Raw genomic sequence first — 14,525 nt, 5'->3', positions numbered from 1 at the left:
AGAATATTACTGTTCTGGTCTGGCTGAGTGAAGGCAAGGAAACTTGCTGCTAATTCTCACATTTTAACTGTGTTCTTGTGGTGTATTGGACTCTTCCTATATGTTGCTACGTATTGTAAACTTCACTGTCAGTTTCTTTTTTTTCAAAGGAAGTAGTCTATTCTGGGGGTGGTGGGTTGTTCTTTTTGTTGGTGATTTGTGCTGGACTCTTCGACATCTTTATACTGAAAATATTGTAATTTTTTTCTTTTAAGCTGTATTATGTTAATTTGCGAACAAAAAATGGAACCTATAGGTGGAAAAAAATTACAAATTTTAAAGGTCAACCTCCTACACCACGTGACAAGCTTTCCTGCTGGGTGTATAAGGACAGGTAACACATTAAGAATATTTAATATGTGTTAATTGCAGAGAGGAAGTACTATAAAGTGAAGAGCACACAGGTTTGGGATTCATGAAACTCTAAATCTTAGCTTGACTTGCTATGGGATTTTGTGTAACTCTCCTAACAACTTTCTACCAGAGTTTTCTCACATGTGAGCTGAATTAATGGTAAGTATAAACCCACTTTAGGAGAGGGTTGGGAAATTTAGTGAAAGTTTGTGGAATGCTTTGAGACTTTAGATAACAATCATTATGCATCTATTACTTATGGTTTTAATTTTAATATGTTAAAAATTCAGTATGAAAATGATATTTTTTGTTACATCATGTAAGCATTAAATTATTACCTGCAATAAAATATATTTAGTATATTTTCAAGTATTTTAATGGCATACAAATGCTGACCATTGCAAAGGCATTACAGTGATTATTTTATAAGAACCAAGTCAGCCTAGATATTTTGTGTTGTAAAAGTTACTGAGTGTATTTAGAAAAAATACTCAGCTAAAAATAAAGACTTCAGATTTTATGTTTATTATGGAAAATGTCTGGATATTGTGGCATATGTGGTCACAAGAAAGTGACATGTCAGTGATTTGTTATAAAAGTTATTGTAAACAAGTAAGAATGTGATATACAGTGAACACTATAAAATGTAAATGATTTGTCTGTTTCTGGACTCTAAAGAGGTTTTGCATAAACTGTGTAATGCCTCTCAGTACTATATCTTGGTTTTGTAAATCTGATTTAACTGCAAGATATATGAAATTACATATATCTGAACAACTTCTTAGCTGTTAATACAAGATTATTCAAAACTAAATCTATTCAGAGTATCATGTAATCTGCATACTGAGAAAATTACCTGTTTTAGGTGGCAGAGTGTAACCTTTTCATTTAACGAAAGTATTTGGGGACAAGCTATGCACCTTTTCAGAAGTATACATTAAAATTTCACAAGATGTGAATTTGCAGATCAGGATGTCTTGGTGTATTGCACAATGCTTTCAGTAACTCTGTTTCCCTAGGAATGTCAGTCTGGAATGACCTTCACCATCCCATCATTTCCTAAATTGCCTTCTCCCAAGATCACTAACAACTATACCAAATATCCTCAAATGTTGAAGTTAAACAAAACTTTAGGAACCATTACTTATGGATGGCCATTTCATGGGTGGAATATTAGGCTGGGAGGTGTGTAACAATACTTGCAATGCAATATGTTCAGTAGTGCTTAGTTGAAAGAATCTCTTTATAAGCTAGAGAAAGACTTTGTGGGTCACAGGCAGTCTGTGGGCTGAACCTTGGGAACATTTGTTGTGAAAAGATGTATACGGAAGGCTAACAAATATAGCAGGAGCATAGGAATTTCAGCAGAAAAGGGTAGGAATTCTAGCAGAAGTGTAGGCATTTCACTGTCTTCTGCGTTAAGTGTCATTTTGAGACTCGTGTCTGAAAATGTGACTATGATAAGCTTGTGGATGGAGGAATAGAGAATAGGGACTTTGAGGTATCTTGAACCTCCTTCCTTGCTTATGTGGATTTCTGTCAGGCTTGTTGAGGAGTGTAACTATTACATTCATCTCGGTAAGGTTTGCTGTGTAATTAGGTGCAATATGAAATATTTTAAGTTGTTTATATTATTAATAGCACAGTAGGTAAACCAAAATTTGGAATTAATTATTACAGCTTATTCATTTGAATGTTATTTACAAAACAGGTAACTGAACTTATTTTTTGTTGTTGTTCTTTTAGGCTAATATATTTTGGTGGCTATGGCTGTAGGAAGCATAATGAACTAAGTGATTGTTTTGATGTCCATGATGCATTTTGGGTAAGAGATTTATCACAATTCAGAGTGATTTGTCCTTTCTGATTGTCAAAACGTGATCTTTTATACTATACTCAGTAAGTATGAAAATCTGTCTGATTTTTCTTTTATTTGTAGCATCAGCAGAAATGCAAATTAGAATCTTCTTAGATTTGAAATTTCAGATATTGCATGTTGGGAGCGGTGGGTGTTCAGTGTATTCCAAGTACCCTGTGCTAGGCTTTGAGTGCAATGAAACAAAATGCTGTCAAAGCAGGAACAAAGGCAATATTTTAAATCTGAAGACATATTTTAAATATGAAACTACCAGAAAATTTTAGAATTTATTTCCTTGAAGTAACGATAGGAAATTTATAGCTTCACAAGTCTAACTGACAAATACTTTCAGTTAATTTCTTTAATTTGTTGTCCAGAGCAAATGCCATTACTTTAAGATGCCTGGATTAGGTAGTTTCCTATAATGATTTCTTACAGTTAATAGAAAGGAGGAGACTGATTACAGTATTTAGTGACAGGAATTATTAAGAAATAGATATGCATTCAAGGGAGTATAGATCCTTACATCATCACATGTTAAACACTGACTTACAGAAATGTATTACTTTGTACAATCTATTTATTTCTCAGTATGTTACACTAAAAATTAGAAGGTAGAATTTGTCTATTGCAGTGACTGATGTTGGAGCCCAAAGCCCATTTTCAAAAGTGTCACCAGCCCTAACATTCCTGAATGCCGTTGACCTTCAACGAGACCTGAGCTGCCACATCATTATTAAATATATTAACATATGTTTCTTTCAATAAAACTCCGTATTTTGGTTTATTTTCTGTTTTGATAGATCACTTCTGGGTTTGTATCCTTTAATAAGCACAAAGATTTTTAAAATATACTTATTTTTAATTTTTTAACTTCTTTTTTAGGAAGGACAGATATTCTGGGGATGGCATAATGATGTTCATGTTTTTGATACAACCACACAAACTTGGTCTCAACCAGCAATTAGAGTGAGTGTTTTTTTAGTCTTGTCTTTTTTTTTTTTTTTTGACACAATTGTGATTTTTACTGCATTTTGAATAGTTATTGTGCTCTAGAAACTGATGTTGGGAGAAGTAATTTGAATATGCTTAGTATTACTCAGGCTTATAACATTAAACGGGAGGACATTCAATGCCTCTGAAATGTGGAAAATTCAGAACTGATATGATTTTTTCTTCCCCACAGGATGTTATTAGACTGGTGTTTTTTCTATAATGTGGTTCTGATGCAAAAAATATCATAAGCTTCAGAGAGGTATTAGAAATCTGGGTACATTAGAAGACGATGCCTTATTCTGTATCTAGGGGATAGTTTTGAGATAAAGCTTTGTACTCAAACTTTAAGACAACTGTTGGGAATATAAAACTACTGTCAGCGTTCCATTACTGGAAAGACAAGGCACTGGAATACTCCAGAAAACCATTTAGTAGGAATACCAGAGTGGGGCTGAGGAGCGGGGTGTGGAGGTGTTTCAGCTGCTCCTCACAAAGCAAGCTTGAGTCCTGCAGAAATGGATTATGGCGATTATACCGACTTTGGGTGTCCTTGTAGGCCCTGCCAGGGCTTTGGATATGGAAGAGTTTCATGGCTGGAGAACAGTCGTTAACGCAGGCCAGCTCTGTATTCATCCTGTCTCACACCTAGCAAAGGCCTTCTGGAACGAAGCGAAGGTCTTTGGGGCGTGCGTGGTAGAAACACATGAATGGTTTTAATGGTGCCAAACTGAGATTACCAAACCCCATTTATCTGAACTGTTTTGATATGATGCCATTTGGATGACACTATCTGTGTATAATCTGCAACATGGATAACCTATCACAGATAACTGAGAGTTGACCACATGAGAGATTAAGGTCTGCCTGGAGATTTCTTCCTTTCCCCTGCCGCCTCCTTTTCATAAAGCTGATAGATCAGTGGGAAGGATAGTATATTGGGCTGAAAGAACAATAGTGGTCTTGAAATCTAGTCTCTCTTGGTTCACCATTCAGCTTTCACAGAGTTAAAGGCAGCAAGGGGAGAGATAGTAAATTTGCTGTATTGCTAGTTTAGGCCTTCAGTTTTTCTTTGTGAAGTAAAACTATATGTTTAGTATGCGAGGGTTACACGCTCGTTATTTTGAGCGTTGTGTATATGGAGTTGTTGTATTCCCTTCAAGAGTTAATGTTGAAAAATCTTTTGAACAAATATCTCCCAGTCATGCTATATTGTTAGAATAAACAGATCAGATACTCTTCAGCAAATATGTTATTTTAATAGTCTTCCAAAGGAGCATGTATACTCACTTTCCCAGTAAAATAGTAATGCACACGTTTCTATTTATTGATATTAATATGATAGTATACGATAAAGGTTCATGAAATCCTGGTGAGTTTATGTCAGAACTCAGTAGAAGTAGTATATTGTAATGAGTGTCTGACTCTATTTTATGGTCTTTATACGATGTTCTAAAATTCCTATAAAACTAAATGTAAAAAATGAAATTACCATTGAAAAGTAAAAGCCAATTTTGCTATCTTTATTTCTGATTTACACAGGGAAGACTTCTTGGCATGTGGCTATTGGATGTAACCTCAAATTTTAAGGTCTGATTTCCAGAGATTTTAGTAGCGGTTCCTGATGGTTTGCACTTTGGAAAAATAAAGCTGCACAGGAGATATCAACAACAACTGATGTGTTACTGTAATTTTATGCTTAGGAATTAAAGATAAATTAATTGAATTTTAGTTAAGTAAAGCAATGATAAATCAGACCAAGAGGGAATATATTAAACATTAGCAACTGAGGGAACTCAGTTAAAGCTGTCCTTGGCAATTATGTGTATCTTCTAATGTCTGTGGAGTCTTGGACATGACTACAAATTATTTCCTTTTAAAGTTGCAGTTCTGTCAGCATATTGATGCATATCGGCCTTATCTTTGCAGTCTCTGTATTACTGACTTGCCACTATTCTTGGCTGGCACTTTAACGATGTTCTGAAGGATCTTATTTTGATTCTTTCAGGGTGGAGATCCACCTCAGCCTCGAGCAGCTCATACCTGTGCTGTGCTGGGAAATAAAGGTTACATCTTTGGAGGACGAGTGCTGGTTAGTGTTTAATTAAAACATTTTATTGGCAGTAATATTATTTTCTTGGCAGTTATTTTTTTTTATAGCAGATTACTTTGTAGTAGAAAAAAATCCAAAATGTCTTTGGCCTAACGTGTATGTTAGGGGCGTTGAATCCAGGATGCTTCTTTTCATCCCCCTCTACCTTACAAAAAGAATAGTCTGTCTTTCTGTCTGTAGTATTAATGATGAAGCATACATTGTCCCAAGAAGGAAAAAACAGATGACTGTATGGTAAATGCAAATGTTTATAAATCAACAAAAATGATTGATGTGTGCATAACCTCTGTAGGAGATGGTTCTTTGAGAGTGGAGCAAAAGCAAGCCTGCTGATAGACCAGGTTTAAATAAATGATGAGATGCTAGCATTCTGTGCTTGCTACAGCTTAGCAGATTTATACATCAAACCTGCTGGCTTTTTTCCCCCCATTTCACTTAATGAATGCTAGTGAGTAGTAAATACAACTGGGATTTTAGCTTGTGCTCCTCCCACCCCGCTAAAGAAAGAGGAAATGTGTAAGAACAGTCAGTTACTCACATACACATCTCTCATAGCCTGATGTTTACCTTCTGGGAAAGTGAAGTTCAGAATAGCTGTTGGGATACAGTATTTTATATTTACAATTGCAACATGTGGTCCTGAAAGGTAGGAAATAACAGATTTCAGTTGGCTTTATAATGTAAACTTTTGTCATTTTTTGCACATAAGTGACTGAAATACAGATGTCTGGAAGAGCAGCATGTGATTATAATGTCTGGATACAAAGCTGTTAGTCTCTGTACATTCAAGCTGGTACAGGATGCTGCAGCACGTTATCTGATAGCACAGGCTATTGCAGGCACAGGTCATTCCAGTCCCGTTAAGCCTCTCCTCTGCTCTCTGAATGTCAATTTTGCAGTCTCAGTCTTTACCTTTAGCATGCTCTGTGCCCTTGGTACAGAATATGTGCAGCATACCATAGAGATTGCTGTTCACAGCTTTATTCTGTGCATCCAATATAAGCTCTTTAGTGCAAGAGTAAGGCTTGTATTTGCTTTCTTGATAGTTGATCCAAGACTGTACCATTTAATACACTGTGGGAGGATCTTAAATCTGTTGTCCCTTAGGTAATAGTCAAAGGCAGTGTAAGAGCTGTCTGTATAGGATGCAATCAGTGCATATTTAAATCAAGGCTAGATTCTTGCTATATAATCTTAACTCTTCCTAGCTCTTTTTCACTTAAAAAAAAAAAAAAAAGAAAAAGTCATAGGTATCATCCCCTGGTTATCTGTACCTAACAAACTTGGAGCCACCACTGGTAAGCAAGGAGATACTAAAATCTCTCAGCAACACAATTTTTCTAGTACTAATCAGAGGAGATTTTTCTCTTCAGTTCTTCTCTGCTGAAGCATTGATGTAAGAATTTAAGTCTGAGGCAGCAATCCAATACAAAAAACATATTCCTGTCTTATGTCTGAAAATAAGGATGGTAGTAGGTAGTCTTAACTAATGCAGGCTCCCCTATCGTTTGTAAATTTTTTGCAAGGATAGTTTCTTTATGGGCTGGAAAGTGTACCAGCTCTTTTTAGAACTGTTGCAAAAGCATAGGGAGGATAATATTTTTAAAGGTCTCTGTATGAGCTGGAGTTTATCAGGAATGTGAGAAACAGATTCTGTAAGGCAAGTAAAAAAACCTCCTAATTTAAGGTAGTGTACTCTTCCATATTTTTTTTTTTAAATTTAAGTTTTTAGCTCTTTTTACCTACAGCTAATTTAGACCCTTTAATCATATTCAGCTAGAGTATGAGACTTGATGCTTTCTATCTCTACTTCTATGAAAAGTAACAGTGAAGAAGCTTTTGAAAGCCTTCAGTGCTGTGTTTCTATAGTTTTGTTATATGAAAGAGAAGGAATTAACTGTTGGTTGGAAATGCCCTACAATGAACATATGCCGACTTCATCTTGGAAAGCTGCCATAACCTAAACCCTGTATTCTCAAATACTTGCAAATAAAACAGTGTAAAATTGCACTTTGTTCCCTATCCCCTGTTTTTCATGCTGTAAAAGCTGTACTCTAATGCAGTGTTCTTCTCGGGGACAGTCTACAGTTCTGTTACAAAATGGCTTACTCCTGCTTGCTCAGACAGAAACCAGACGTACAGATCAAGGCAGGTTCAGAATGGCCACACAATGTCCAGCCAGTTTTTCAGTTTGAATTGCCTCCCACAGCTGCAGGAAGAGTTTTTACCCAAGTACCTTTTCAGAGCAATTGGAAAGGAAAGTAACCAAAATTGATCCTGTTTATTCTTGCCATTCTGCATTACGTGTTATGTGGCCTTTCATACAGGCTCACGATCTCTGGAATTGTTGCTAAAGCCCCACCTCTGGCTGAGAGAGAACTGCACGCAGTAGCTTCCAGAGCTGTAGGTTTGGACAGACTTGATTTGCAAATAACTAAGGAAATAAAGGGATATTAGAAGAGATTGAAAAAGTATCTAGTCTTACTTGAATCTTGTGTGTCAGGGTTAGCCATGCCAGGCTAAGTGAGCCCTGTGCCTCTGCTATGGAATTGCTCTTTCATGTCTACTGTGTAAATGAACTCTTTGTTAACCGCAGCTGAACTGAATCCTGCTCCTCATTTAGCAAGCCTGCAGACGTGAGAGGGAAAGAAACCTAGATGTGAAGAAGTAAACATGCAGCTCAGGACCTTCTGGCCTACCATTTATTTCTGAACACTTCCTCAGCCTTCAAAGCCTTACTCCCTCTGGCTTTTTGTTAGCAAGGGCTATCTCTGTGTGCTGCAGAGGTCTTCACCCTGGAAGCAGAACAGCATTGAGTGTTCTGTCCAAGCTAGTTAGGGTTGCTGCACTGTGCCTGTTGCAACTGAACTGCTTTGTAATTCAAGCTAGGATTCTCATGCAGCCTCTGCAAGTGAAATTATTAGTAAACTGGAGCTCGCCTCTCATTTCTCCACTGTGCTGTTGCATGATTAGATATGCCCTAAGAGGACATGCCCTCTGGCTTCTATTTAACTCTGACTATTTGACTACAGGATTCAGAACTACAAGAGGGCTCTGATCTGAAAAGGTTTTTCTCTTCCTCAGGTAGCATCAGCTTCCTTAATAACCATTTGCTAAATTTCAGTGAAACCGCTTGGGAACAATGTCAGAGAAGAGTGAAATTTTGGAAAGCTATATTTAATTTTGTAGGAGAGCAGCAAGTGTAATTTTCACCTTAGTGATTATTATTGATTCACTTTCTATCCTAGAAATAAATGGAAGGAAATTTACAAAGGTTAGGGAACATTCAGTGAGGCTTGAGGAATTAATCTAAGTCATGAAACAGGAAAGGAAGGCTAAAGATATCAGAAAAACACTACATTTCCTGACAACAGGAGTAACTCCTCCCCAAAGGATGAAGTCTTGCTTTTCTCCATAAATTAAGGAGCAAATACGGGGTTGCTCTGCTCCTCCTTCTCCTTCTAGTTCACCATAATACAAATCTTCCCAGGGAAAAGGCTCTACAAGGAACCAGAAAGGGCCAGGAAGTGTCATGAGGCTTCTCCTATTCATCTTTCTGGGAGGAAAGGGCACCTTTTTCCAAACTTGGAATCATTTGAAAACAGGCTCAGAAGTATTATGTGGACTCTGTTCCTCCAGGTAAGCCCCTGAAAAAACAGAAGCGGGAGAAAGTGGGAAGGAAGGCGAGTTAGTCCAAAAGTTGATGCAAGTCTCATGTTTGATTTAAGTGGAAAATTTTCATGTAAAGAGTGATGAAGTAATAAAGTCTTTCCAGTAGCTCTTCACACATCTGATGCCTTAATGTATGCATGTTTATATTTCCTGTTATCCTTTCTGTCACTGAAGATCAGAAGATACGTTGAACTGCAATCCTTCTCTTACAAAGATTTGAGCTGTAATAGCTGTTTGATTGTAAATCTCAGAATGGGGAGCTGCACAGAGTTCACTGTAACAGCAGTGAGCTGTAAATATGTCACCCTTAATGCCTTTCATCATGCTAGAAAGCTAATCCTGAGACAAAGCAGATCCTGGTTAATGTTTACTGGGCTGCAAATAAATGAACATGCCATAGCTAAGTAGGATGTTTAAGGAGTCCTTGTAGCTCAAAGGGAAATTGAGCCTCTTACAAGGCTTGATGCTTTTAAGCCAATTAAGAATCATCTTAGGATTATCAGCTAAATGATTAAATATAGTAGGTAGCATTTAGAAATACATGAGAAACTGCAAGAAAACTTTGCATATGGCAAGTGACGATACTATAACCTGACTGTGTGCTTTATAGGTTCCCAAATAAGGGTTGGGTAGAAAGGCATTTTCATTTGTTAAAGCTATGTTAAAGGACTGAATCTTAGACATAAATGTCCACCTGATGCTGTGTTTTGAATTCAAAATGAGGTTGATGTAATTATGCATCTGTCAATCTGTTGAATCATGAGAATGTAAAGATTATAATACATTGATTTCCCAGGGACCAAGAAACTGAAAACTGCTCCATCTCCTGCCTAATGCCTAGGAAAGGAAAGTCAGCGAGGAGGTCTTGAACAGGATCTTCTTGAAACCTAATTTCCAACATAACAGCACCTTTCCTTCTTGCCTTTCTTTAATCGATGTCCTCCGTATCAAACTGTGTTATTCCAAGATGATTAAATATTTTTAGTTGTAGAGGCCAGGACATTGCTTTTTCCCCACCCAGCCCCAACTGTCTAGCTGCGTACAGGTACAGCAGAAGATACTCAGTAACTGCATTTTGCTTTCTGCTTGTATAATTTGTTCCTCATCTCCTTCAAAGCCACCTGAAGGAGCAGGAAACCGAATAGACTTGTCATGGAAGACAGATCTGTTCCACTAGCTGTCAGTTGGACCACACTTCATTGTTACATTCACCCTCTTGCAGGGATAAAGTTTCTCAGGCAATGCACAAAAGCCCTCACATTCTGCTTTTCTTTAGCCTATTGGCCTCTCTGAAGGCGTTCCAAAATGCTAGTTAACATTCTCTTCCCTAGGACAGAAAAGGGCTAGCACATACTTGATCAGAGGAGGCCATAGCTATCCTGAAAACCGTGCTGTTTCCTGAAATATCCTGAGAGACTTTCCATAGCTCTGATGGACAGCTTTGGAAGTCTCTCAAACTCACCAACTGGCTGAGTTCTCAGGGGTAAAACCACTCCTATTCTGACTTAAACGACAAGTCTAGTTTCTGCCTCAAAGGATCTGCAAGCTGGAGAAAGGCTTAATTCTAATAGATCTATGGACTACCCTAGGAGAAAAGAAATTGTAAGGTAAGGCAAGATATATTTCCCTACTTCTCAGATATTGTTTTGTAGTACCTAGGGGAATCACAAATATCAGTCAAGTATATTGCAAGCCATTGAAAATATTGCTACAATCTGAAGCAAAGAAATTCTTTCTTATATTCCCCCCTTTATGTTTCTAAGGCAATTGCTTTCTTCATCTCAAAACACAGGCAGATATGCAAGTGTATTGATTTCCCATTGTTCTTATTGATACATTTTATTATTTTTATGGCAAATGCTAAAGGGTCATAAAACCTTGTTGTTGCTAGTAGTAACTTTGTGAAAGGGCTTGCCTTCCGGAAAAGAGAGCAAAACACAGATGTGATGACCTTTTTACAGGATGTCATGTACTGAATACAGTACCTACTAGAATATTTCAAGGAATAAGTGACCAGGAAGGAGGATGCATAGTTCTGATCAGAATGCAAAGAAAAATAATGAGAGGAAACTATATGTAGAGTATTATACCTTCTGCAATTACCTACCATGAATTCTGTGGATGAAAATTGAATACATTTGCAGGAACTGAATATCACATAGTTCTTCACTATTAGACTACTATTAAAAGCTAAAATTGGCCCCATACTGCCGTTGCGTTACTGTAAATATTCCTGATAGGTAGTTTTCTGAGAGTTGCATGAGTTTTTTGAGAAGCAATGCTTTTCATCTGCCACATAAGAGAGCTCTTTTAAGGCACATGGGTACAGTTTTCTTCAAAATATTGTTACGTGGAATACTCTGTTCTGGGAAGGCCTTGCTGAAATACTTTGCTCATTGTTTGCTTAATATAACCCAACCGGGATTTTATTTATTTGTTTTAGCAAACTAGAATGAATGATTTGCACTGCCTGAATTTAGACACTTGGACTTGGTCTGGAAGGTAGGTTTCTCTCTATAACACTTAAAGTTGAATGTAGCAGATTGAAACATATTGTTAAATTGTTCCAGTGCTAATTTTGTAGCTTTTCCAAGAGGAGAATGGGAGTTTGGGGACTATTTTAACAGCTGTTATATTGTGATTTCAATTTAATTTAATTTGATAGTGGTTACTAAGCTTTTTCTGTTCTGCACCGAAGCGTTGATGATGCTATTTTAAGCACAGCATGTAGTGATTTAAAATCCTAATTTTCAAGACGGGTACATTTTATCCATATGGAATTTTAGTTCTGATGTCTTTTTGAGTACTGTTTTTACTATTTATATTTTACTATCTATACAGATTGGGGAAAGATCCCCCCCCTCCCCCCCCCCCCCCCCCCCCCCCCCCCGATAAGCATCTTAACCATTTTTTTTTAAATCAAGTAAAAGCATGACCTAAATATTTCAATTTTAAACTAAATCAGGTATTAGTATACTTCCTAAGATTTGTTTGTTTGCATATAGTATTTATGATAGTGCCTACTACATGTGTAGAATCAGTGGATATATTGTTAGCTCATAGACAAACCAGGAGATAAACAGTAACTGAGGGGTGATAACCACTGTTCTGTTCCTATTCTCAAGGTAACCTAACAGTAATTTCATAAAAGACCATGAAATACACCTTTCCTGAGTATGTGTCAGTACTTTTATGTGCTTCGTGCACCTATGGTGGCATCTTTAATCCCCTGTGACCGCTGATCTGATCCTGCACCCCGTGTGTTCCTCTGCCCTCTGAGCCGAGAGCAAAGTGAGGGAGTAGACACAATCCTCCATCCATTCCTTCTTGCTGCTGATGGCAGCAGGACAAAGTCGTCCCACAGTGTCCTTTCAAAAAAACTTCTCTTTGAAGAGTTCTTTAATTAGCACTTATGATTAATTAATCAGTTTAATTGCCCTTTTCCTTTGCTAGTTGTTTTAAAATTAACAATGTTCTACCTAAATGATAGCATTGTCCCTCTTAGACTGTGAACTTTACCTCTGAGTGGCTTGATTATTCAGATTATTGCTTTAGCTGCCTACTTGTTGTTGCATGAGCAGTTGCTGTTTGGCTTGCTTTTTATTGCTTTAAAAAAGGAAACCTGTGACAGTTGAGTGACAAGTCAATGAAAGGAATTTCAAACCCTGAAGGAGGGATGTCAGTGTCAAAGTTCTAAGTCCTCATCAGCCAGTGTTCCCTTTTATTTGGCATTTGAAAGCTAATATTGAAGTTTTTAAAAAGTGTTTTAAACACTTTAAAAAGTGTTCTTGACTTGAATACAACAGGCTGATTTTACATACATACACACGCATATCCTTAGACTAAGGATGGTAATACTAAATGCAGCCATTCCTAAAAACTGAAGATTGTTCCAATACTTAATTATTACTATACTATGATCCAAAAATAGCTCACAAGACTTAACCATGATTTAGTATAGACTCTGATCATTATAAATTTAGGAGCCTACTATCCAGCCATTCTATAGCACCTCTTTGAGAGACTGAAAAAAGAGATTTAAGAGAGATTGAAAAAAGAGATTTAAGAGAGACTAAAAAAGAGATTTAAGAGACTAAAAAAGAGATTAAGAGAAAAAAAAGAGTCTTTGCAGAGTGTCTGCTGCTGTGGTGGCACCTCACAGGAGGTAAAGCGTTCATATTTATTCATATCTAGAGGGGTAGCTAATCAAAGGCTGGTCTTGTAGGAAGCTTCACAGGCCTGAGTGCTGTTCTTCCCTTACTAAAGTGACTGATCTTAGGGAAACCTGAGAAATATAATTCAGACTGTCACAGATGGCAGAATTTAGATTAGCCATTGTCAGTTGCAAATTGGGGGGGAAAAGGGTACTTTCCTAGGGCTAGACGATGTTTTCTCCAAATAATTTATTTGTGGCTATTAATTATTTACTATGGTAAAATCATTTCATATTACTAGGCCACCTGTCAGCATGCACAAACATACAATACCTCTTAGCGTGATTTCATCTCCTAATTACAAAAGGAGCAAAAATCAGTGTATCTTTCAAGACAATATCAAATCAGTATTTACATTTTGACTCAATTTACAGTCTGTCTTTGCACAAATTGTTTGGAAAATTATTTCTGGCTACACGCTTCCTTTCATAAAATCAGCAGTGGTGGCTGTATTAGAAATTGAGCATTTGTAGGGATCATCTCCAGTATAAAGAACTTGGTACCATAAGTGCCATGATTCCACACACAAACATTCTAAAATAAGACAGAGTAGATAAACAGGCTGTTTTGGGTTTTTTTCTCTCGCCTCTTTTTATTTTTGTCTGAAATTTATATAGCAAAGAAATGCTTGCTGAGACCAATAAAGTTACTTATTAAGAGTGTGAAGTAAAGAAAATCACTCTATAGCCTTTGAGTACCAGCAATAGTTTTGAATAGTTCTAATCAGACAATCCATTTCCAGCTGAACGCCGCCTCTAAAAAGCCCTAGTGTCATTCCAGTATTTTACAGGTGGGGAACTTGTTTGCTGTCAGTGTATTTTCTCCTCTATGCGTTTCTTGCAAGGAACCTTTCCTTTCTTATGCTATAGCTTCAACTTCCTTTCTACTGAAATTTCTGATCCAATGATGAATTAAAAACTGGGCAGGATACAGCCTTTCTGATCTTGATAACAGAATTATCTCAGCCATTCTGCAGCTGCAGAGAGATTGTCTTTGATTGCCATGTGAATTATCACCAAACGAGACTCAAGGATTTAATACAGATTAAAAAGTTTGGCTGTCTGCTGCTGACCAAGACAAGCTGACTGCAGGTGTTTGAAGTTAGTCTGTAAAGTACGGATCTCCCAGTGAGGAGGCCTTGGTTTGTACAGTCCTACGTTCAAATTCACTTACTGGACATCCTCTCCTAAAAGAAAAATTCCAAATGCAATGATGATTTTATTTAAAGCCCCATGGCTTCTCATTAACCAGTCATGTTAAGTTTTTTTCTTAAGAAACCTGC

General features: G+C 37.1%; 1 protein-coding gene across 1 annotated transcript in view; it reads left to right on the top strand.

The window, feature by feature from the left end:
• KLHDC1 (kelch domain containing 1) overlaps window positions 1-14,525 on the top strand; it is a 30,784-nt gene that overhangs the window by 7,491 nt on the left and 8,768 nt on the right. The window contains 5 exon segments of the mRNA XM_050897606.1: window positions 255-373; window positions 2,140-2,218; window positions 3,137-3,220; window positions 5,253-5,336; window positions 11,473-11,531. Of these exon segments, the coding sequence (XP_050753563.1) occupies window positions 255-373; window positions 2,140-2,218; window positions 3,137-3,220; window positions 5,253-5,336; window positions 11,473-11,531 (425 nt within the window).

This window comes from Gymnogyps californianus, chromosome 5 (assembly GCF_018139145.2).
Source record: "Gymnogyps californianus isolate 813 chromosome 5, ASM1813914v2, whole genome shotgun sequence".
NCBI lineage: Eukaryota > Metazoa > Chordata > Aves > Accipitriformes > Cathartidae > Gymnogyps > Gymnogyps californianus.
The sequence above is the reverse complement of the archived record's forward strand: the minus strand, read 5'-3'. Positions and strand labels throughout refer to the sequence as shown.